This window comes from Pinus tabuliformis, chromosome 3_2 (genome assembly GCF_031772625.1).
Source record: "Pinus tabuliformis cultivar Carrire ecotype Pingquan chromosome 3_2, CPIR1, whole genome shotgun sequence".
Classification (NCBI taxonomy): Eukaryota; Viridiplantae; Streptophyta; class Pinopsida; order Pinales; family Pinaceae; genus Pinus; species Pinus tabuliformis.
In genome coordinates, this window is record NC_142302.1 from 37,045,793 (window position 1) to 37,071,283 (window position 25,491).

At 41.0% G+C, this 25,491-nt stretch overlaps 1 protein-coding gene across 1 annotated transcript in view; it reads right to left on the minus strand.

Annotated features, from left to right (window-relative positions):
* The window catches only part of LOC149179698 (coiled-coil protein), a 63,110-nt gene extending 37,863 nt beyond the window's left edge, over positions 1 to 25,247 (minus strand). The window contains exons 1-2 of the mRNA XM_089415756.1: positions 25,098 to 25,247; positions 23,585 to 24,183 (exon numbers count right to left, since the gene is read on the minus strand). Coding sequence (XP_089271882.1) covers positions 23,585 to 24,139 — 555 coding nt within the window. The 5' untranslated portion in view covers positions 24,140 to 24,183; positions 25,098 to 25,247. The remainder of the gene's footprint in view (positions 1 to 23,584; positions 24,184 to 25,097) is intronic.
* Positions 25,248 to 25,491: the final 244 nt, after the last annotated feature.

The window sequence follows — 25,491 nt, forward strand, 5'->3', positions numbered from 1 at the left end:
AGGTTGCTAGGCCATTCAATTGTGTCTCCTGGACTAGTCAGTTACCGATGAGTCTTTCATCCACACATTTCATCAAGACTACCCCCCATAGCCTGTTGTAGGGAGATAGCAAGAACAGAGAGGTCGGGAATCAACGTGACAGCCCCTGCCCTGAGTCGTTGTCGCATTTCCCTGTACAATTTAAGCGACAACAGGACCAGCTCTTTGTAGCATCTTGTTAGCAATAAGGGAATGGTCATCTTCTTAGTGTTGGCCATGCAAAAATTCAAGACCAACAAATTTGGGAGTAAATAATGCATGGAGGGAGGTAACACCTCTTGAAGACCAAGTCTTGTGATCATATAAACTCAATAGTCTCCTCCAAATTTTATGGAATAAAGGTTTATCCCTATCTTTGACTTCAACTCGAAGACTTCCCACATACATAGCTACTACATGTGGCATATCAAATTAAGATTCCAAAATGAAGATTGTCTCAAAATCCTTTGTCTACTAGACAACTATGTTGTCTCATTAGTGACACTTGCCTAGGTGAACTTAAGGTGGGTCCCCATATTTATAGGTAGGTTTTAGAAAAATCCAATGGGAGTTTGTCAATGTTGTATTATTTCCAGTTAGGTCCCCACACAATTTTTACACTACCAATTTGCAAATTTCATGACATTAACTTCTGTCAAAACCAAAACCAACAAAGGCTCCATCAAGCTTGGCCATCCATTCTTTTGGAAGCACTTGTCATCAAAAGGGTTAAAGGCAGAATATGAATGTGTTTCTTATAAGTTATGTTGGAGTGAGTGGGTTGTAGATTTTGATTGGGACCCAAGTAAAACTAGCAATTATATTTGCAAAAGAAGAAGATTGTTGTTGTGCACCTATTCGTTTGATAGAGGATTCAAGTTGGGCAAATAGTTTTTTCATCTTCTCTTTCATTTTTCTAATTTCTCTAAGTAGAGTTACATATGGGGATTGTCAAATCAAGGAGAGATTGATGCTCACAAAATAAGCAAAATAAGGTATCCACTTAAGAATAGTGAACCAAAAACAAAAGGAAAGAAGCAACTACTAGGCTCTTTAAAATTAGCAACTCCAAAAACGAGAGTAACAAGTGCTTGTTGTTCTCGAAACTATAAGAAAAACAATTGTTTCAAAAACTTGTGGTTTGTTTGCATGGATCCTAACAATTGTTTCATAAAATTGTGGTTTGCTTGAATGGATCCTAACAATTGTTTCACAAAATTGTGATTTGTTTTCATGGATCCTACAGGACATGTTGCAGAAGATACTTATTTCAAACAATATGCAACAAGAAATAAGTCACTTTCATGCAAACCTCCCACTTTAGCAAGAAGAAAAAAGTATTTTTTTCCTTCCAAATTCTATATTTAGCCCACTACGACTATGAATTTGGCATTTCTTACAACAACAACTAACCAAAATCTTCAATCACATCTTTATGGAGGATCAAGAATGTTTCATCTATCTACTACTTAGTAAGTTGGAAAATGGAAGGATGGTTGTGTTTCCCACCAGAACAATGTTCCTCTAGTTGGCCAAGGAAAGAATAATTCAATGTCATCCAAGACATAGTATCAATGACTACAACAACTTCTCTTAACTTTTTTTCAACATCCAAAGCAACTTATGCAATCCATTTCCCAATTGGCTTCTTGCAGAAATGGCAAGGTCCCTCCAAGTAAAACAAAGGACATTTTCACAAGAATCAAACATTCATTTATGCATGAGTTAAAACAAAAGTTTGGAATGAAACAATGTGAGACTTGAGATAGAGATGGAGTCCACTCTATGGCCATGGTTGAATTCCTTGAAGCCAATTTGTTGTCATTAGAATAGAGATCAGAACAGTGTATGGCTTATGTAAATGTTTTAATTGCCTACAATTAGACATTCTAAACCCCGTCACAAAAACTAGTATTTACATCCACAATTAAACCTATTCTATTTACAAATTGAATACAACTTAATAGTTCAATATATCTCAAAACAAGATCATTTGTACCAAGGTTTTTCTTGGAACCAACTTGTACACAACTTGAAACACCCATATGAAATTATTAATGAAAAAATGCCCTAGGAAATCCTAGAGGTTAGAGGATGAATATCAACACCTTTTTAATGCAACTAAAACCAATTGATGTGTAGTTGAACCTTACTCTTAATAGAACAAGATGTTATCATTGAGTTTCCTGGTAAAAAACAAAGTTGAAACCAGTGTTGATAATATCGGCGATATTCGAAAATATCGCAATATTTTTTGTTTTGAAAACATCGACAAAATATCGCGATATTCTGAAAATATCGGCAAAATATCGCCATATTTTGAAAATATCGACTATGTTCAAAAATCTTTTAAAAAAAAAATGATTTTTTACGCTTGCCGATATTTGCCGATATTTTTGCCGATATTGCCGATAAAATGTTTTCTGAACTCTCGCCGATATTTTTCCGATACCAATATTATCAACACTGGTTGAAACATTTGAAACCCATCCATTAAAGCGTTGAACAATAGCACAACACACTTTTTCATATTTATCCTCATAGTTATAATGGAATTATAGAGGAATGGTGGTTTTGGATATTACATGTTACCAGAGCGCAAGTTCGACTCCTATGTCTATCAACCTTCTGCCAAACGTTCATGTCTTTCATCGAGTAGGAAATGCACCATCCATGAGAAGAGGGTCCAATTTGTTGAAGATTGCCATGTATGGTTTTGCACTAATTGTGTCCATCCACTCAAAGCTTGAATAGGCATGAGGTCTGCCATCTTCCATGATGGTTCACAATGCACTGGAGAACCTTCCTTGTTCAACCCCTTGCCCGTGCCTACATGTATGAATGTGTTTTCCCCATTTGATGTCCAATGCCTAGGCAAGGCCCCATTCATCCTTTTCTTAGATCATTATTTAATTTTGTTTATTCCTTTTTGAGTTCTTCGGTTAGACATACTCTACCTACCTTGCATAACCTCTACATGCGAGCTTAAATTGGTACACCTGAGTTAGTAAGAGATGCCATTTGAAGAGTCCCAGCATCCTCATATATGGTATAGGTGCAAGTTGGTAAAGGTCAAATATGCTCTCTCCATTTATGTTGTCTCTGACATCCCATCAAAGGATTTTATAGATCCATTTGTGAGCAAAGAGCTCTTTTATATTGAAAACCCTATGAATTGACTTAACACTAGCAAATGGCTTGGTCAAATCTGTGCATGAGTAGTTGGAGACCTCAAATTTTGCTCAATGGTTGTTTTCCATCCTTGGACCTCCACTATGGTTCTTTCCCTATCAATATCTCTCATTTTCATATTGCTTTGGACTCTAATTCTTTCTCTTGAAAAGCACCATTGCTCTACTAGACTTTTAACTTGACTCCTCTCACCATTCTCTTATGCTCTCACGCTACCTAGAATTACCATCTTCATCACCTCTATTATAGAAGCGACTTCCCCTAATTGTTTGACCCTCTCTTTTGTACCCATGCCTTCCTTTTGTTACCCTATCCTTTCACAAGCATGACATTTTCCTTCTTTTTGTCCCTTAGATGAAGATCTTGTATTCATGGAGAATTTTCGCTCCTCCATGTATATAGAGGGTGCTTCCCCTAGGTCTCTCATTTATAGAACATTTCACCTTATTTCCAATCTTCACCAAGAAAGGTTCACATGTTACAACCCTTATCCAAACGACAGTATTGTAAACATGAGCTCCAAATGCTCACCCAAGTACTCTTGCAACAACTACAGCCTTTCAACCTTCTAGCCAAGGGTTTCCTCGAACATTATTATTGATGTTTATAGCTTGAGCAAGTACTTTTGCACAGGCCTAAGTGTCTAGGCATGCAGAAGTCGCTCAAAGTCTCCTTAAACAATTGCTCTAATGTGAGCAGGTTGCATTTGTAACTTACCCTAAGTTTTAAATTAGGAAAAGCACATAATGGCTATGTTAGCTAATTGACCTAAAGAAACATTAGAAAAAGTGAATTTCTTACTTTAATAATTATGTTTTAATCTCGGCCCTTGATCTCAAGTGAGGCGAGATCTAATCTTAGTCGTCAATCACTTTGGAGATTAGGGTTAGGGATTTAAATCAACAAAAAGTTATAAAAGCAAGCCTATGGAGAGGGAGAAGACATATCATACAACAACACAAGATTGAGAGAGGCATCTCAATGAAGAGTGTTATACTCTAGTGTATGTTGATTTGGGGTAGCATCGAATGTGCTCTAGCCACGAAAATTGGTGGAGAGGCTAAAGCACATGAGATCTCCAATACCCAGAAATGGTTTGGGCATAATCTAACCAGTTTGGGAGCTATTAAAATAATTAATATTTTTAATGAACTCCCTAAGTCTAAACTTAGGGAAAATAAAATATTAATGTGAATTAATATAAAACTGAGTTAGAATGATCCAAAAGTCATGGATCAAGCCAGATCTACTCTTAACTGTTGATTAGGGACTTAATCTCGGTCGTTGAATTGTCAACGAGAAAAGTATAAGAGGAGGCTTGAGGGTCACTTGGAGAACACACCGAGTTGATCAAGAATTCGATATTCTGGGGCAGGGCTTGCTGAGGAAATCAAAGGAGTGATCAGTGTTGCAGCTAAGGGGCAGTGAATGCAGAAGCAGAGAGACAGAGATAGTACCGGGAGCATCGGCGCAGAAGCCGAGAGAGGGTTGACGCAGAGCCAACTAGAGGCCACACAGAAGCAGCCAGAGGCCATGCAGAGGCAACCAGGAGCTGCTCAGAGCCTGAGAAGGGACAACATGGGAGACGCAGAGGCTCCAGAGGCTGACACAGAGCCCCAAGAGGCTGACATTGGGCCAAATAGACTGACGTTGGGCCAGAGAGGCTGACGCAGACCCTAGAGGTTGACGTTGGGAGATTTCGTGGGGCAGATTGGCGTTGATATCTGTCTCCAACTGAGAGGTACTACTATCGAGGGCACTCTCTGTTGGGTGAGCCATTTTTGGCACCCATATTGTATTTTGAAACTGCATAATAATAAAACCCTCAGATAGCTGCATCGGTTTTCCCGCATTGGGTTTTTCCGGGGACATTAATCCAAAAATAACGGTGTCACTTGTGTGCTTGTCTTTCCTTCAATTGATGATTTGTATGCGTTGAGACTGTACTTGTATTTATTTTCAGTATTTACATGGTAAATAACTTGTTAATTAATAGAACAAGTAGGAAGAAATAAATCAGAAAGTACAGGAAGGATTTCTAACAGTTAGACTTAGAAATTCCAACAATGTATTGGAATTTGGGCCCAAGGAGATCTATATCAACCAAGGAAGGCTTGACCAGTTGGATCAAATCCAGTTGTTGAACATTTATTTCTGCAGTTGGACCATTAACCCAAGACGAGAGCCCAAGTTCATAGAAGAATTAACAATTATCACCTCAACCTTTGTTTCTCTCAAACATAAAACTTTCTCCTTCTTATCCCAATATGAAATAAGTGTACTTAGGAGTTTTCTTGATGGCTCCTTCCAAATTGACACACACAATTGGTATGAACTAGGTGTATCATGCAACCATGTCCCCTCTCACGAGACAAGTGGACATGCGACTTCAATCACTTCTTACTAAAGTAAACATGCAACCCAATCGCACATGTTTGTGTGACCAACTCATGCCTCATATGGAGACTTGCTTTCAACTCTAAAACGTGAACTTGACAACCTTAAGACTAGGTCATAAAAATCTTCCTTAGCCCATTCCTGAGACTCTTCATCGAGTTGCAACGCAACCTTCTATAGCCACTAACAATGTGCCTTCCTATGAAAATTGTACCTCCTACTGAAAGACGAGAGACATGGGCCTTTCCTTCTCAAAGGTTTGCCTTTACGTCAAGGCCATCCCCTCGAGAAGTTATCATATAACTTCATCCAAGTCTACAAAGTGGTGTGCTTATCACAAGCTCAACACTCATGAAATTATCAAGTGTTGTGATCTCTATAAGAAGGATGCCAAGAAATCATCCCATTGCAAATTTTCACCTAAACAAGGAGCTTCGACTCCAACTTCTGACACTAAGATGGATATCCACAACATTGCCATGTCTTAAAGAAGAATAACACTACTAAGTTTGCTTCGAAGGACACCCCATCATCTTCCCCAAAACAAAGCATGTATCAACAAGACATCCTCCATGAACCTAATAGCCAAGTTGCATCATTCCAACACAACACTTCTCCTTGTCTTGAAGTAGACCTTATTCGAGTCCTTTCCATGGAGCAACACTATGATGATATCCCTCCAAATTCTCAATCAACTTATCTGATTTTCCTAATAGAAACCATAGATTTTAAACATAAACTATAATTGTAGATGACCGTCATTCCCACATAGGATTTAACTATGGAAATTGGTTGGTATCCATAGTCGTTTCCATGCCCATCTCTCCTCTTATCCCTCCTTATATTTGCCCTCAATCTTGGGTTCCCAAACCCTTGTTGTCATGTTGGAATCCCCACCTTCAACCTCAGTCCTTATCTAGGCCCCATTCTTTTCCTCACTTGATTTTGGGTAGACTTGTCACCTTCTTCCCTACCCACCATGTTACAGGTTTGTACTCCCTCTCTCTTCTGCTTTATTTGGGGCATTGTACCCTTATATCCCAATCAATTGGTCTCTCTTGTTTCTCCATTCATAGGTGACGCCCTTCCCTTGCTAGCCATGGCTAGCAAGGTCCCTTTTATTTGTTGCTTTCACTTCCTGCTGTGTTTCATAGCCTTTTGTTCTTTCATCTTACCTTCATTCTCTACAATAATGTTGGTGACCTTCGTCACAAGTTCCTTTGTGTTTAACTTGTGGGGCCCCAAGGTGGTCGACAAAATTGTTCCTTTGTTTTCCTTTTATTCTCCTGCAAGTTAGCTTTGTCACTCCCATATTGTGAATTTGGAATTCTCTTATGTTTTTTACCTTTGTTTCCAGTAGGTTTGTGTATGTTCTCCTTCTTAAGGGAGTGGATATTTCCTCTTCCTATTTGTTATGCAGAAGTAATGCACACCCTCTCTACCCTTGATATTTGGATTGCATGTGTGTAAGTTCCTCTTTATCTTGTTGCTACATGCCCAATGGTCAATGTAAGTGTTGCACTATTTGCCCTACAACATATGTAGGCTCCCATTTAGCAACTATTGCATGTTCAATGGAAAACGTGGTAGTACCTCTTTTAGTCGGTGACTTGTGCAAGTAAATACAGCTATCATACCTTCTAACTCTTGCTTTCAATTCATAATTTACCAATTTTTTGTTAATGGCTACACCTTTATTATGGCAGTTGTTGTTTACCTTTAGTAGGTAGATATTTGTTGCTCTCACAGTCTAGTTATTTATTGTTCATAGCTTGTTATCATTCACTAGTGTTGACTGAATTGCTCCAAACTTACCTATGGTCTTTCTCCCCTTACACATCATTAAGCTTCATGTTGCTCTCCATCTTATTTTCTCCATCTTCTTTGTCTTGGCTTGCCATTTGCTCTTATCCATGGCACATCAATGTTATCCTCTTTATGGATGTTAGAAATTCACGCACCCTAGGTCAGGTCTAGGTCTTAACTAGAAACATAAACACATTAGCAGTGCCTAACTTCAAAACAACTTGCACGACGGAAATATAACAATCATATCAATGATAGTAAACAAGAGTTTAATGCCCAAACTTGTTTCTTATTGGTCCAGTGATAAGAAAACCTTAAGGCTCAAATACAAGGGATAATGGCCCTTTATATCCCAATATGATGCCCAAAATACTATGTCTTTCCTTTAACCAAATCCTAGGGTTGGCCAAACACTTTAGGTCCTCTTCTGCCCAAAATACAATATAGTAGCAGTCCTTTGCTCACCTTAATTCATCCAAACAATAAATAGCATACCTGGCAGTAGAATTCACCTTGTTATAGCAGGCAACACTCCTTTTCTGTCTACAATAGCCCTCGTCCAGCCTTCCTCTAGCCCACTCAGCTATCTTCCTTTTGTTGTTATATGCCTTCCTTTTAACCCTATTCTCGGCCTACTATTTTAACCTAAGACCTTTTTTAAATAGTGCTTGGACCCCCTTGCAGTTCTAGCACGGGCCTGTGGCCTTTCTCCTTGGTTGTGGCCTTCTTTGGCTTGCCAAAACAACTAAAAACTTGCCCTCTAGTTGTCCTTTGTTGTCCTTTCCTTTTTGCAACTCCTTTGTTGTCTTTGCCACCACACACAAGAAGAAATGATCATTGATTTCTCTTATCACCAAATCCCTCCATTGGTTTGTTATTTATACTTGTCCTTAAATCTCTTAAGAAGCCCTTCTTTCCTTCAAGAGCCCTCAACCAAAACCTTCATATTAAATTAGAATATTAAATTCTCTTTCTTGGGTTCCAAGCCTACTCCTTTGGGTCCAAAACCCCCAACTTGGGTGCAAAAGACCACATAGTCACTTTGTGGGTATTTTTCTCTCACAAGCCTAGCACCAAGGGCATGTGAGAGTACCTCCCAATGCCGCCCAATCTCAACACTCTCTCTTAGCGATGGAGGTACTTTCATTCCTTGGAAGTCTCTCTTCTTCCCATATTGGAATTTGGAACACAATCCTCCTCCATGGCTACTCTCCAACATTCATCATATGCTTCACCTCCAATCATAGAAGCAAAACTTACTGCCAAAACAAAACCCTTCTTGCAATTGTCCCTATTACTAGAAGCCTCTTCTTTCTTTTTCAGATATGCCAATAAGCCATTCCATGGCTCCTCCTTCTCGGATATGGAAGTCTACTTTGATGCACTTTTTCTGGGATTGTTGACTCTCCCTTTGAATCTGCAAACTCCATCTAGAACTTAACTCCCTCTGAGTCTCTCTGACCTTCTTCTTTCTTGGTTAATAGCCTGTACAAACCATTCTCTTTGACTCCAAGAACCACTCCTGGGCTAGAGTTAGATCTACTGGGCTTGAGCATCACTTTTCCACTCCAGGAAATAACATCAAACCCCTTTGCCTCAATTGTTGAGACTAAAAGCAAATTGCATCTGAGCTTAGATACCCAAAGTACATCTTAGACTCGAAACAATCCACCTGACTCCAGCCTCAATGGTGCAATCCTTGGTCCTCTGACTGCATGCTAACTCTTATCGCCAATCTTCACATGTAGCTCAGAGTCCCACTCAATCAGGCTCTCAAACACTTATCTTGATCTTTTCATATGCTTTGACACCCCACTATCTATGAACCAAGCACCCTCAGATGAGAGAAAACTCCTCATCGAATCTCCTAGTGAACTCATCCTCGTCGACTGTAGCTGAAGCAGCCATTGCCATCTTAGGCTTCTTCTCTTTCCCTCTTACTCGCATAATGACCTTACTCTTCACATACAAGTTATTTCACATTGCTTAGTTCCTTCTTCTTGATGAACTTCTCTTTGCCCTTCTTCAGCGTACTAGCGAGTGCAACATTTTCTGCATCAGTACTCTTCTCGTCCAGAAGTTCCTCCTAGATGAAATCATCCCATTACCTGTTCCTTCTTCTTTATGAACTTCTCTTTGCCCTTCTTCAGCTTACTAGCGAGTGCAACATTTTCTGCATCAGTACTCTTCTCATCCAAAAGTTCCTCCTAGATGAAATCATCCCATTACCCGTTCCTTCTTCTTGATGAACTCTTATCACCAATCTTCACATGTAGCTCAAAGTCCCACTCAATTAGGCTCTCAAACACTTCTCGTGATCTTGGCATATGCTTTGACACCCTACTATCTATGAACCAAGCACCCTCATATGAGAGAAAACTCCTCATCAAATATCCTACTGAACTCATCCTCGTCGACTATAGCTGAAGCAGCTATTGTCATCTTAGGCTTCTTCTCTTTCCCTCCTTTCTTCTTCTTGTGCGGACACTTACTCGCAAAATGACCATACTCTTCACATGCAAAGCATTTCACTTTGCTTAGTTCCTTCTTCTTGATGAACTTCTCTTTGCCCTTCTTCAGCTTACTAGCGAGCGCAACATTTTCTACATCAGTACTCTTCTCGTCCAGAAGTTCCTCCTAGATGAATTCTTCCCATCACCCGTTCCAATCTAGATGATTCACCCGTGAGACTACTCCCTTGATGAATGGCTTCCACTTCTCCCCGAAGCCCATTATCATAGTCCTCACCAGCTTTGATTCTTCCACATTGTCACCTATAGCTACAAGCTCATCACAAACTTGTGAAATCCTTGTGAGATACAAAGTCACGTTCATTGAACTTCCCATCTTGATGTCCCTGAGATTCTCCCTCAATACCATCTTTTGGTTCTCATTCTTGTTCTCAAACAATGTTTTCAGAGCTTCCCACATGTGCCATGCAATCTTCTTTCCGATGAGATGAGGTATCAAGTGATCCTTGACTCCATCAAAAATGATCAACTTCGCTTTTGCCTATGCTAGGTTATATAAAGAAAAATCTGCCACATCAATTGGTTCTGTGATCTTGATGTTAGCATAATCCCATAAACCATTCACCAACAACACTAGCTTGATCCTTTCCTCCTACTAACTATAGTTGAAAATCCCTACCAAACGGTCCTCAAACCTCAAGCCTGAAATCATTTTTACCAATGGACCTTCCTTCAACAACAAGACAACTCAGCTCCCTCTTAGAGTTGCCACCTGTGCACACTTCTAACCCAACTGTTCTTCAAAGTAGCTCTAATACCATGTTAGAAATCCATGCACCCTAGGTTTGGTCTATGTCTTAACTAGAAACGTAAACACACTAGCAACGCCTAACCTCAAAGCAACTTACACAATGGAAATATAATAGCAATCAGATCAATTATAGTACACAAGAGTTTAATGCCCAAACGTTTTTCTTATCAATCCATTAATAAGAAAACCTCAGGGCTCCCATACCATGTATAGTGGCCCTTTAATCCCAGTACAATGCCCAAAATACAATGTCTTTCCTTTTGACCAAATCCTATGGCTGAGGCCAATTCCTTTAGGTCCGCTTCTGCTTAAAACACAATATGGTGGCAGTCCTTTACCCACCTTAATTCATCCAAACAATAACTAGCATACCTGGTAGTAGCTTTCACCTTGCTATAGCAGACAACACTCCTTTTCTGTCCCCAGCAGGCCTCTGCCAGCCTTCCTGTAGCCCACTCAACCAACTTCCTTTCGCCGCTACAAGCCTTCATTTTAGCCATGTTCTCAGCCTGCTATTTTAGCCTCAGTCCCTCTTATAGTTCCAGCACAGGGCTGCGACCTTTCACCTTGGCTGCAGCCTTCTTTGGCGTGCCGAAACAACAAAAAACTTATCCTCCAACTATCCTTTTGTCCTTTCCCTTCTGCAGCTCCTTTGTTGCCTTTGTCACCACACACAAGAAGAAATGATCCTTGATTTCTCTTGTCACCAAACCTCGCCATTGGTTTGATATTTATACTTGTCCTTAGGTCTATTAGGAAGCCCTCCTTTCCTTCAAGAGCCCTCCAACACAACCTTAACATTAAATTAGAATATTAAATTCTCTTTCTTGGGTTCCAAGCCCACTCCTTTGGGTCCAAAACCCCCAACTTGGGTGCAAATCCCACACTGTCACTTTGTGGGTGTTTTTCTCTCACAAGCCTAGCACCAAAGGGAATGTGAGAGTACCTCCCAATGCTACCCAATCTCAGCAATGGATAGCACCTCTTGTTGTGAGTAAATTGGTTGAATCTCAAGTGGCTATGAGGAAAAGTTGTTCTCCTCCCCACCCAAGTTCAAATCCCATTTTGTGACAGGTTTGCTCTCAGTGAGCTGATTGTTGATGAGCTATTTATGATCGATTCATGAATTGGTAACATGGCCTTGTGCCCTGAAGAACATAGGGTTTGCTCTGAGTACCATCCTTGAAATGAGGGGAAGTGCCCAGGAAGTTTCTCTCAACATACGTTACCTGAAAATTAAAATATTAAAAAAAAATAAAAAATAACTTCTCATGCCATGAGGTAAATATGCAGTGTATGGAATTCACACTTGATGCATCTATAAACTTGTTGGCATTTGGCTTCTCATCTCTAATATCAGTTCATTTGAAAGAAGAAATTGTGTTTGATTGTCTAAGTTGTTAAGTGTTGGAAATATTATTAGATTGGAAAAGAAATAATCATTCACTAGATCATAAACCATTTACACTATTAATCAAATACAACCAAGATGCAAAACCACAGCTAATTTTCTTTGAAAGTCCCTTGTTTCTTCTTTACAAAGAGTGATGTAGGTAAACAAGATTCAAGCCAAGGATGTATGGAATCCACAAAAGGTATTTATAGCCTAAATCCCTTAAACATTATAGTCTTGAAGAAGGATTGTTCTACAAAATGCTCAATATTTGTGTTCGAAAATGACAACCAAGAATAAGACTTACAAGCAAAACACAGAGCTGAAAATTTGCTAGCCATTTTGAATTGAGCAAGACATGACGAATTCGCAAAGGTACTTAAATTCATTGTGCATGCAAACCATTGTGCAGAGATTTCTATGTGGATATCTAATGTGCAGTATTCCCAAGCCAGTGAAACGGAAGTTGGGTCTATAAAGCCACTTCTTAATCCTTTACTGCCATGTTGAAGTATCTTGATGGACTTCTTAGGATGATTTCCAAAAAATGAGGGAAGGACGAGTTTGTCAGTGTTGATAGATTCAACAAGATGCCAACTTTGTTAAAATTGGCAACTAGGGCCAAACTCCATGTGGGTCATCTTATTTATGGCAGCTGATATTTTTCTTGGATTCCTCTCATCGAGAAGTGTAGGATTCATCTAAAGGTCATCCGATTCCAATAAGTATTCATGGAGATATGAATTTATTTGTGTTATGGGACAATTCGTCAAGGTTGGCATACAACCAAATAACCCCCACTTGTGCTCAACGTTTTAGTATAAAAGGAGGTGGCTTGATAGTCATTTAGACACACACTTCACTCTTGATTTCTCTCCACTTGTTTTGGGTTTTAGTGGCAAGAGAAATCTAAGAAGAGGAAGCCCTAGACACAGGAGGAAAGGAGATGTTTTGGCCGCAGTCAAGAAGGGGTATCTACGCTGCCATAATGTAAAGAAGCTCTACACTAAAGGAGATACCCTAATGCTGTCATGGTAAGAAAGGCCTAAAATGCAGTCATGAAGATGATGAGGATGCCCAAGCTATACGATGTCCAGAGGAAGCCTAGCCGCAGTCATGAAGCCCTAGACACAGTCATGAAGGAGATCTGGCCGCAGATATAAGAAGCCCTAGCAGCTGTCTTGTGAGGAGATCTGGCCGCAGTAAAGAGGCTCCTATATGCAGCCTAAAGAGGCTCCTATACGCTTCCCAAAGAAGCCCTAATACGCTGCCTAAAGAAAGCCCTATTCACAGTCTAGAGAGACCTAATCTAAGGTCATCCATCCACAGTCTAAAGACCCTAATTCGCTGTCCAAAAGGAAGCCCTAGCTGCAGCAAGGAGAGGACTGGACAGTGTGGACATTTGAGGGCTATTTCAGGGGTCCGTTTAGAGGACAGAATGACTGATTGGAGGAGGCCGAGGCAAGGAGGGTTTGCTGGAGGGTGCAGCAACTGTTTGAGGGTGACAAGTCCATACATTGGGCTTGAATCTGCCCTAAAGGAACAGCATGACAGCTGCAGCAAGGAGTATTCAGCGTGGAGAAATAAGGCTGCTCTGAAGCTATTTCAGGAAGACCGTGAGGCTGTTTAGGAGGGCAGAGTTAGGGGAGCTTAGGATCAGATCCGTTGAGGTATCATTGGAGGATCAAGGATCAGATCCGTTGAGGTATCATTGGAGGATCAAGGATCACATTTGTGCTGCCTGGAAGCTACAGGAAGACTGTGTGTTAGGCTGCAGGCCATAAGACTGTGTGTTAGGCTGCAGGCCATCATACCACAGTCAAGGATTGTTTTGATGACTGTTCGATAGGACTGTCTTGACCATAATGAAGGCTGCCCTATCTGCTGTTAGAATGCCATTCAATGCAGCAAATAGAGATCCTAAACAGTGAACTAATGCAGTCCATGATAAGATGTGACAGCAAGGTGCAGCATGATGTTGAATGCTGCTACATAATGATGGGCATCATGATGAAGTGTAGTGTAGCATTGATAATAAATGCTACAATGAGATGCAGCATGATGGGCACAGTGAGGTACAGTATGAGGCAGCACTGGGAGGTGCAAGCATGATGATAAGATGCAGCAGTATGATGTGTACAGCATGGTAATGAGGTCCAGCATGACGATTGGGTGCAGCACAGAGAGGTGCAGCATGGTAATGGAGTCACCTTGGATCAGTGGAAGCGGTATGCCTTCAACTCAGCTCAAATCAGCTACCTCATATGCTATCTTCTTAGAGAAGATCTCTGCTCTTATTTAGATAAGTCAAAAGGTTGACTTCTGATGTATATGTACTATCTCTCTCTCTGCTGAACTATTGAAGAACATATAAGAAAAATTGATCAAGGGTTTCCCCACATTATGGTTTGTCACTGGCTAGCGCCACATCTTGTGTCCTCTTGTCTTGGCTTGTCTTTTGCGATTTATGTTTATGTTCTATCTGCATTTTACTATCATGCTAAATGTGACTGCTAATCTGGAATTAATATTGAGCTAATATGGAAAATTGGAGTAAATTTGCTATCAGCATAGAACATTCCTAAAATTAACAAACTTGTATTCATTGTTGAAAGATAGTAACAGTACAAGAAGCAACAATGCTCTTGTTTACACAAATATGGATGCCTTTTGGTCCAGACTCTGCCTACTGCTATCAGTTCTATAAAGTTAACAAATCCCTAATCAGCTTTTGGTCTACATTATGGGCGATGATGAAAACAAAGTTGAAATGAAATATCAACTTCCACTTGCAAGAGGATAAATGGTCCGAGGTTGTGAATCAAGCATTTTTGCACTTGTTGAAAGGCTAAGCATCACAAACCTAGGGTGAAAGTTTGCCATACAGTTCACACTTTCTCAAATTGAGCAATTCATGGTTCATTTGAAATCTCTCCATTCCTTGGATTTGCTTCTACAAAATCCCTTTGGCATGATTTTTCAAGCATCAATGGGTGACAAGGAAGAGAAGGATGCTCAAAGTTCAAACTTCAAACAAACTATGAAGTCTGTGGAAAGGATATTCAAACCCAGGAGCAGATAGAAAAGACCTTGCAGGAGTTTCAAGAAAGCACGATTATAGGCATGATAAGATTAAGAAAACACATGAAAAAACTTCCTTAATTTTTCTTATCGGTGGAGAATTTTTGAGAGCGTTTTGGCTTGCTGCGACCTGCTCTGCGCAGACTGAGACTGGGCTCTGCCCTCTCGGCCGACTCCGCCCCTGACCCTGGTCCTCCTGACCTCTGGGTCGCTCGGATCTGCTAGGTCCCTCCCTCCTGCTCTTCTTCAAGATCTCGCTGAGCCTCCTGCTCTTGTCAGATCTGCTTGGATCGGCGCCCTCGTTCCTGCAGGGTCTGATCGGATCCTTTTTCCTTCATTCCGGTCTTGAGATGCCTCGCTTCCTGTATTTGCTTGGTGCAGATCGGTTTTGTTGATTTGTGCTTTGCCATGGAGGCCCAAGGCTCGCCTATCGGTCCCTCGCAAGCTCCATCCCCGGAAGCTGAAGCAGCCTTCTCCTCTCTTCTTGCTTCGCTGCCTAAAAAGAAGAAGTCTGAAGTCGCTAAGTTCGTCAAAAGGCTCGACGATGTTCCGGAGGTAAACCTCCCTCCTGAGGGCCCGATCCAGGTTGCTTTGTCCCTGGCAGATCGTGCCCTGGTGGGTCAATTCACGGGCCTTTGGCCCTCGCCAAAATCAACGGAAAACTGGGTCATCAAGAACTGGGTTCCGCTGATCAAAAACAATGTCACCTCTTATTTTTTGGGTAGAGGCTTCTTCCTGTTCGAGTTCAACACAAAGGAGGACAAAGACCTGATCTTCAGGAATGGGCCCTATTTCATGGGACCTCAGGGTCTCTACCTCAACAAATGGACCCCTGACTTTGATCCGGCCATGGATGTCCCAACGGCGGTCCCTGTCTGGGTGCGGCTCCCTAATCTTCCAATGCATTGTTGGAACTGGGAGTCCCTCAAGCACATAGGAAATACTTTGGGAAAATTCATTGATAGAGCAAACAACAATGATCAGTACGATTGCGCCCGAATCTGTGTCGAGGTGGACTTAGAGGTGGGGCTTCCGGAGGCCATCAAATTAAAGGTTGGCAGTTGGACGCATGTGCAAGTGCTGGACTATGAGCAACTCCCTTTCAAATGTCGTAAATGTCACATCTATGGCCATTTTGCAAGAGGGTGCCCGAACAAAGGGGAAGCAGAGAAAGGTAAGGAAGAGGGCTGGAACCAGGTCAAGAGGTCAAAGACATCTCACAAGAAATCTGGGGTTCATGGCCCCCAACCTGCCTCCACCCAGAATGCTCCCCCGCCAAAAAGCCAAGAAAACAGGTATGAGGTCTTAAGCTCTGCTGAAGAGACTCCTCAGGAAGAAGATAGGCAAGATAAACCTCCAGAAAAAACGACTTCAGCAGATGCAAGACCTGAAGAAAGTGCCACGGCAAGAAACAAGGATAAGCAAACAGAAGCATCCGAGGAGGAACATGACTCGGAGGAGTCTGAGGAGGATGGAGAAATAGGAGACATGCAGACATCGGTCAGAAGATCTGCAAGAGGCCGCAAATCTGCTAGAGAAAAGAGAGATCAGGAAACTTACAAAGACAAGCTTCAGGGTAGTCAGCCCACTCTGGAGAAACTCCTTGGCAAAAATCCGAAGATGACCAAAAACCAAGTGCAAGGCTCCAAGGGAGCCCATCATCATAAAAATAAATGATGAAGATTGTCTCCTGGAACTGCAGAGGAATGGGGAGCAAAGTGAAAGAAGAAGCAACGAGAAGCCTTATAAGAAGAGAAGCCCTAGACATTCTTCTGATTCAGGAGACCAAAATGGAGGACAAGGAGTTTCTCCAAATCAGTAAAAAAATTTGGAAAGGAAGCAGCGGACATGCAATTTCAGCACGGGGAGCCTCTGGGGGTCTAGGCTCCCTCTGGAATCCTCTCAAGTATAGGCTGCTCACCGAGTTGCACAACATCCACTGGCTGTTTTTGAAGCTCCAGCCTTTGGACTCGAGGGAGGCAGTCAGTCTTTTCAATGTCTATGTTCCAACAAATATAGGGAAGAAAAGGGAGTGTTGGGACTCCATCAGACAACTGTCGGAGTCAGAAAAATTGGAAAACATCATTGTGGCAAGGGATCTAAACCTTACCTTGCGCATGGTGGAAAAGCGAGGAGGCAAAATCATAAGGGACCCTGCAAGGGAATGGGTGGAAGACCTCATGCAGGACTGGGACCTGCTTGACATCCCCCCAAAACATGGTAAGTACACCTGGTCTAACAAAAGAATAGGTCCAAGTAACATTGCTGCTAGACTTGATAGATGTTTGGTGCAGAGTTCCTTCCTTTTGCTAGGCTTAGAATCCAGATTGCATATCCTCCCATGCAGTGTTTCAGATCATAAGCCCATTTTGCTTGAGATGTTGGGTCACAAAGATCTTGGACCCATCCCCTTCAGATTCAACCCTCTTTGGGTCAAGGAACCAGAGTTTCTGAATTTGGTTCAAGACTGTTGGAATTTGCCAGTGAAAGGTTCTTCTTTCTTCATTTGGGAAGAAAAACTTAGAAGACTGAAAGCGGTTCTTAAAACTTGGGCCAAATCCCTTCCCTCCCCTGCAAAAGAGAGAAAGCAGGCCCAAGACAATCTCGCCCAGCACCATGCCCAAAGTGAAGATGCAGAAATCACTAAAGAAGTTCTAGACAAGGAAGCTGAGCTCCAGCAAATCTTCCATAAAGCTTGCCTTTCGGAGGAAGAGCATTGGAGACAGAAGTCTAGGAGTTTATGGCTTAAAGCAGGAGACAGAAATTCTGCCTTCTTCCACAAACAAGCTCAAGCCAGAAAGAGCTTCAATTCTATCACAGAAATCAAAGATGGCAACTCGACTCACAAAGACTTTGATAGCATAAAAAGAGCAGCTTTCAATCACTTTCAAAACCTGTATAGAGAAGAGGGCATGACGGACCCAAACTCCAAATTTTTGGAGGCGGTTCCCCCTAGGATCTCACCTTCAATGAATCAACAGCTTGAAGCGAAGATCTCTATACAAGAAATAAAAGATGCTCTCTTCGACATGGAGTCTAACAAAGCCCCGGTCCCAGATGGCTTCACTGCAAGATTTCTTCAAACCTGCTGGCAGATTGTGGAGAAAGACCTCTACAAAATGATTTTGAAATCTCAAACTTGCCAGAAAATTGGGGGCAGCACCAATTCAGCTTTCCTTGCCCTCATCCCCAAGGAAAAGGGTGCTAAATAATTCAATCGGTTCCGCCCCATCTCTCTTTGTAATATTGGATACAAATTAATCACAAAGGTTATTGCCAACAGACTAAAAGGTATTCTTCCAGCCATCATCGCGGAGAACCAAGGCGGATTTGTTCAGGGGAGACAGCTTGCTGACAACTTCATCCTCGTGCAAGAGGCGATTCACTCGAGCCAGCTTCACAAAGAGAAAGGTATGGTAATTAAATTAGATTTAGCTAATGCTTTTGATCGGGTCAGACTTAGCTTTCTTTAGGAAGTCTTGAAAAAATTTGGTTGTGGAATGGGCTTTTTAAAATGGATCCTTGCTTGTATTGTTGATCCTTGGATCGCCCCCCTGGTGAATGGGAGAGCAGCTGGTTTTTTTAAAGCTTCAAGAGGGCTTAGGCAGGGTTGCCCCCTCTCTCCGCTCCTCTTCGTCCTTCATGTTTCTATCCTGAGTTTCTACCTGGATTAGAAACTGGTTGACCAAGAGATCTTGGGGCTCAATATAGCCAGAGGGGTTAAAAATGTTAATCACACCCTGTTCGCGGATGATACCCTCTTGTTAGGGGCTGCCTCCACCAGATCTGCTTCAAGATTCAAGGAGGTCCTGGACGACTACAGTGAAGCTACAGGCAGCAGTTTAAACAATGGTAAGTGCAAAGTCTTTTGTTGGAATATCTCGGCTTCCACCCTTTCTGCCATTTCAAGAATTCTGGGCTTTACTGCTTCCCTCAACTGGTCCTCCTTTACTTATTTGGGCCTCCCCATCTTCCGCAAATTGGCTTACAGCAGAGATTGGGTTCCTCTGTTGGACAAATTTAAGGCCAAAATCCAAGCTTGGGGATTCTCATGGCTAAACCTTGCTGGCAAAATTGTCCTCATCAAATCTGTTCTCAGTAGCCTCCCCATTTTTCAATTCTCTGTAATTCTAGCCCCTTCAGGCATCATAAAAAAAATGGAAGCCTTCATTTGCAAGTTCTTCTGGAAAGGGGGCAATCACAGTGACAAGAAAATCCCTTTGGTAAGTTGGGAGAAAATCTGCAAGCCCCAGAGCGAAGGAGGCCTTAACTTTAAAGATCTCAGCCTCCAAAACATAGCCATGGGAGCCAAGATCTTCTGGAGAATCATTGGACCACATCCAGGTTGGGCGCAAAGAGCTCTTTGGAGGAAATATTTCATGGGAAAGAGGAAGAGATGTTTGGACGCCCTACTACCCACCACAGGCTCGCAGCTGATCAAACTCTGTCACAAAGCAGCCCCTTTAATCAGAGACAGAGCGTATTGGATTCCAGGAAACGGCAAAGAATGTAAGATATGGGAAGACAGCATTATGATGCACCCCCCTTTATCATCCCACTGCTCTCTTCATGCGCTGCGTTTGTGGTTGGACAACGCAGGTTGCATTACTCTTTGGGACATTTCGCAATGGGAAGGCAGAAATTGGCTGCGTTGGAGACTCCCTCCCGTCCCTCCTGAGCTGTCTCAAGCTCGTGATCTTCTTCTTTCCTTGTTAAACGGTATGGCGCCTCTGCGCGTGGGTAAGAAGGATGCCCGTGGTTGGGGAGCCGCCCCAGGGCTTTACACGGTTGCGCAAGGTTACAAATGCCTTCATGATCGTCCTTACGTCCCCCCTAATCCTGCTGTTTGGAACGGGATCTGGAATTTCAAATCCATGCCTAAGGTCGATTCATTTTGCTGGCTGTTATGTCACAGAGGGATTTTAACAGCAGACAGATTGCAGAAGAAAGGATTTCATGGTCCCTCTCGATGCCACTTATGCTGTGACAGTGAGGAGAACGCTCAGCATATCATTCTGGACTGCAAATTTTCAAGAGAAATCTGGCATGGCCTTTTGAGTTACTGGAAATCTGAATTCATTTTACCCATGTCTATATCAGATCTTTTTGCAAACTGGCGGAATTACTACCCAGAAACGCTCCCAAAAAATGAAAGTTTCATAGCTGCATGGCTCTCCTTGCCGAAATTCGCTTGCTGGCAAATCTGGCTCGAGCGTAATAGAAGAGTTTTCAGAGATGAAAGTCTAAATTCACAGTTCATCATCACCAAAACAAAATGCCTTTGGAAAGAAAGTCTAGGGGAATATCTGCCGGATTTGAATCTGAGCCAGCATGACTTAGAATGGGGTGCCTCGATGGACCTCCATTTCTCTGGCGAAACAAGGCATCACAAGGTCATAAAAGAGTGGCAATTCAGAGGGAAGGAGAATGATCTATCGGATTTGCTCCTCAGGCAATCCAGATTCTCTTTGTTCTTCGACGGAGCAGCGAAAGGCAATCCTGGATTGGCTGGGGCAGGAGGAATTATAAAAAATAAAGAGGGCATAACTGTGGCAAAGTTCGCTTGGGGATTAGGGCAGTCTACCAGCATGCAAGCTGAAGCCTTGGCACTTCTGCAAGGTCTTAAGCAAGCAAAGGCTATTGGTCTCTCAGAAGTCAGCATTATAGGAGATTCTCAAGCCATTATCAAAGTCTTAGTAGAGGATTCCTCTCCTGTAGACATTAGACTGGCAAGAGTGATTTCAAGAATCAGAACCTTGGTGAAATCTTTCTGGACTACAACCTTCCTCCACGTTTTGAGGGAAAATAATAAAGCTGCTGATTTGGAAGCCAACAGGGCAGTTCCTCTTCCCGCTGGCTGTCTCTTGGCAGACGGAATTGAGAGCTGGGACTCCATTCCATAAAGATTGTCATGTTTTTCTGCATTTTGCTGAATCAGTTTGTTTGTCTTTTTAAGATAGGGAAAATAACGGAGATAGACTCGATAGTCTCGAGTAAATCTTGCGGGTTCCCAAGTTTTGGGGCCTTTGATTAGTTAGTGGAAGAAAGTTTAAGGGCTATGCCCGATCAAATGTAACCGGTGAAAGGCATTTTCGCCAAATTCTAATATAAACCCATACCCGTTCTTGTAAAAAAAAAAAGATTAAGAAAACACATACCTTCCAAGCTGGAGATAAGTGTGGTTGGTGCCAAATGAAAGGTTCAAATGCACCAACAAGAAAATGAAGCCCATCAGATATACTCATTCGAGATTTTGGAAAAGATCGACAAAACTACTACTCATTTTGAATTATCGCTATGTATGGACATGTGTTCACTGTTCCATAGTGACTACAGATTGATTGAAATTGTCCAAGCCATCCCTCTTAGATGAAAAGTCTAATGAGGATATATTGATTCCTATTGTAGAAGAATTGGTACAGGACCAGCAAGCACGTGTTACAAAAAGATTAAGTGCTGCAGAAGAAGAACTAAGTTCACCAATTAAGATGAGATAGCATTTTTTTTGAATTGGAAGGAAAGGAAAATCACCACAATCTAGTACACTTGGCAACAAATCCAAAGGAAATTCTATCAATTAAAAATTGCTGGGGACCATCAGATTGAAATGGGAAAACTCTGGTCTAAGTCAAAAGGCAGTCTAACTTAGCAAGGCAGCAAAGGTCTAAATAACTATGGAGAGAAAATTGAGAGTTGAAAAATGCTGTAGCCTTGCATGAGACAGGTTATGAATGCACAAAGTCCAAAAACATGTGCAAAATGCTCCATCGTCATAGGGGTCAGGTTCCATAACAAGTTCATTGCAAGATAATGTTGCAAAATTGCAGAAAGGAAGAAAACTATGCACTACGGAGAATGTTGCAATTAGGGTTGCAAAAATACTTCAAGCAAAGTTGCATCCACATTCAGCTATGGATGGAAATAGTGCATCAGTCTCGAGACCAAGCTGCAGGAACATAATAGCCAGCAACCCTAAGGTTGTGGGATGCTCACAAGAACAAAACCCTGAGGTTGCAGCAAGCCCAGGGACCACAACCCCAAGGTTGCAGAAGAAGCTGCAAAACACAAGAAACCACAACCCAAGGTCGCAGACAGTCCAGGGCCAACAACCCCCAAGCTGCAGGACAGCTGAAAAAGAGAAGATGAAGAAAATACCAAAGTTTCAATTTTAAAGACACAGGGAACACTTGTAAGAACCTTACAATTGGACACCAAGAATATAGCCATCTAGTCCTCCATGGTCTAAGCCTGCTTTGACTCCAATTCAACACATTTACCTTCTCTTGTCAAGATTACAGTCCAATAGGAGATTTGTTGTATATATGCAAATTAAAGGGATAAAGATGATCAAGAGTTGCTAGCAATTTGAGGTAGAAAATGTAGGTCCTAAAATAGATTGGGGGATATTTTTTTGCTCTAAATTTTTGAAGCAAGGAAGATAATATAGTGAACTGCTTTAGTTAAGATTCTGCTCATAATTTCCCTAAGATACTATTGCATGGTAGAAACAATTTAATAGTTCCATGAAAGCTTATTAAAGCAATAAATCAAAAGATAAAACTAATTAGCAAAAACATTTTAGTCAATTGGGTTTAGCTCAAATGGCTGGGAAAAATGTTGTTATCATCCCCACCCGGGTTCAAACCTCAATGTGACATGTTGAGCTCATAATGAGTATTTCTTGTAATGGTTTCAAACCTTGTTGTCTAAGTTGTCCCTTGAGGACCAAAACATGTATATTCTTCATATGGAATATAAAGATATTTCTCATAGTATAAAATAAAATAAAAATTTAACAAAACAAAAAACTAGGAGAGAAATTCCACAAATATTTTGCCCATGTAGTGTAAACACTCTGACATAGTGTAAAGTTTAAACATTCTAGGGCATATCAAATATAATAAGCTTATCCACTTTCCTTAAACATTTGAGCTACTTGGAACATAACAAAAAAACAAATTAGACTTGATATAATCATAGTGAAAATGAATACAGAGCTTGTTTTGATTTAATAGACTTCCCCGTAAATTGCATTCCCAGCAACGACAGTCTATCAGAGAAACTTACAAATATCAAGCTATTTTTTTCAACCAACGTCCAACACTAATAGCATTATGATAAAGAAGCAATTTGAATATGTTTCATTAACAACATAACACAAATAAACATAAATTGACCAGTCGTCATATACTCTCCATGGAATAAAGTTTGATTTGATCTAAAGGTCATCGATGGCTTCAAGAAACAACTGCCCATTATTTTAAGTCCCTTGAAAAACATTTACCTCTGACAACACAAAAGCTTCAAAGACATAAGATGTGACTGGTTTATTATAAAGGCTCAAATTCACATAAGTTCCTATCCATTTTATTAAAGTGCATATGAATTTAAGCTACATAACTCAAACATGCATACCTTAAATGATGCCTTGAGCCGTCTTTCGGGATGTCGATCTGGAGGTAGGGTACTAACAGCCATTTGTTCTATAGCTTCCTCAACAGAATGAGCCTCAAGCAATGAATCATCTCTATTTTTGTTCTCAATTAATACCATTTTCTCATATTCTTCTTCATCAGCCATCCGACTTCCCCGCTTTTTCGCTGCCTCAACACGTGCCTCCATTTGCTTTCTCTCCTCTTCCTTCTGTCTCGCAAGCTCTACTTCTGTAACTTTGGGAACAGGAATTGAGACCCTGTTTGCTTTCTTATCAACCTTTTTCCCAGCCTTCTCCAGCTCTTTCTCTTCCAGCTCCTGGAGCTTGCGCAACTCAGCTTTCTTTGCAGCAGCCTCGGCACGCTTTGCAGCTTCTTCTTCTTTCTTCTTGGCAGCTTTTGATTTAGGACCCTCCGCATCCTTCCAGTACTGCTCCACCTTCTCATGTTCTTCTTTTTTCTTCTTCTCAGCCTCGGCCATGTTCTTCCGAGCCCTGGCCTCTTCGGCCTTGCTATTAGTTCCCATTTTCTTAGGCATCTTCAATTATTCAAAATTTAAATTGTTAACAAGTAAATGAAAACCTGCACATATCCGAAAATTCAAACGCTGAGGTATCCTTTCTCGGCAAGTACCATTACATCAGCACAAAGGCTCCTCTTGGACCCAGTGCATATACGCATACAAGAAAATGAGGTATTATACTTTGCTATGTTAAATTTCTGATTCTTTTATGAAATTTAGTTTTGATCTTTAAAACAAATAAATAAGTAACAAGCCGCAAGATGGCCAGATCTAAAGTCCTAAACTATCCGCCTTTGGCAATTATTATCACAACTCTGATAAGGTTCTAAACTCTTTTAAGAGTCATGGCAAAACCGATACATCAATCTGCAAGAAATGGAAAATAATAGTTTATGTGTGTTAAATTCCTGATTCTTTCCAAATATTAGCTCTGACTTTAAACTGTTGTACATAAAAAATTTAATCATAACCTGTAAGTGGACCAAACTCAACCCTAACTAACCCTTCATCGGCAATTACTATAAAAAAGCTCCAACAAGACCTAGAAGTTTCTATAACAGTTTACAGTGTTAATAGTATTTTTCCTTAGAAGGTTTGAATTCTCAAGCAGTGAGGCCTTTCATATATTTCTGATAACTCCTGATATCTATGGATGTTCGAAATTTCTAATGGCGACTATGACAAATTCGCTGAGGCACGACGCATTAACATTTGTATTATATTTGTAGAATAACCAGTTACATTTCGGGTTTCTATATTGTCATATTGATCTAAGCTTGTGATAAATTTACTGGTTCACTGTAGATAGACTAGCCCTCGTGATCTTCAAGGAAATACCCTGAGCGGTTTTAAATTTGTGGAGATTACCTACGAATTTGATGATGAAACAAAAAAATTGCCTTGGAATTTGATGTTGAAGCAAGAAATTGCCAGATACGTAGCAGTGGCAAACAATAAATTGCCGAATACGTACCAGTAGTAATTGTGTCAAATGGCCTGCTGTAGCTTGCGGTCCTCCGCGCCGTGTGGATGAGTGTAAACAGCTTTATAGTTTTTCCACAGAATAAAATAACATGGTTGGATCACTTTTCATTACGGAAAGAATGATTACTTTATAGCCACCCAGAAGAACATTGGGTGGGTCTCACTTTCAATTTTTTTTGAACTTCTTTTTATTATTTTTTTTTAAATTATATTAAATTGGTAAATTAAACTTCTTTTATTATTATTATTTTTATTAAATTATATTAAATTGGTAAATTCGTTGAAGTGATTTAGGCAAAGTTTAGGATCAATTATACCAGAAGAACATTGGGTGGGTCTCACTTTCAATTTTTTTTGAACTTCTTTTTATTATTTTTTTTAAA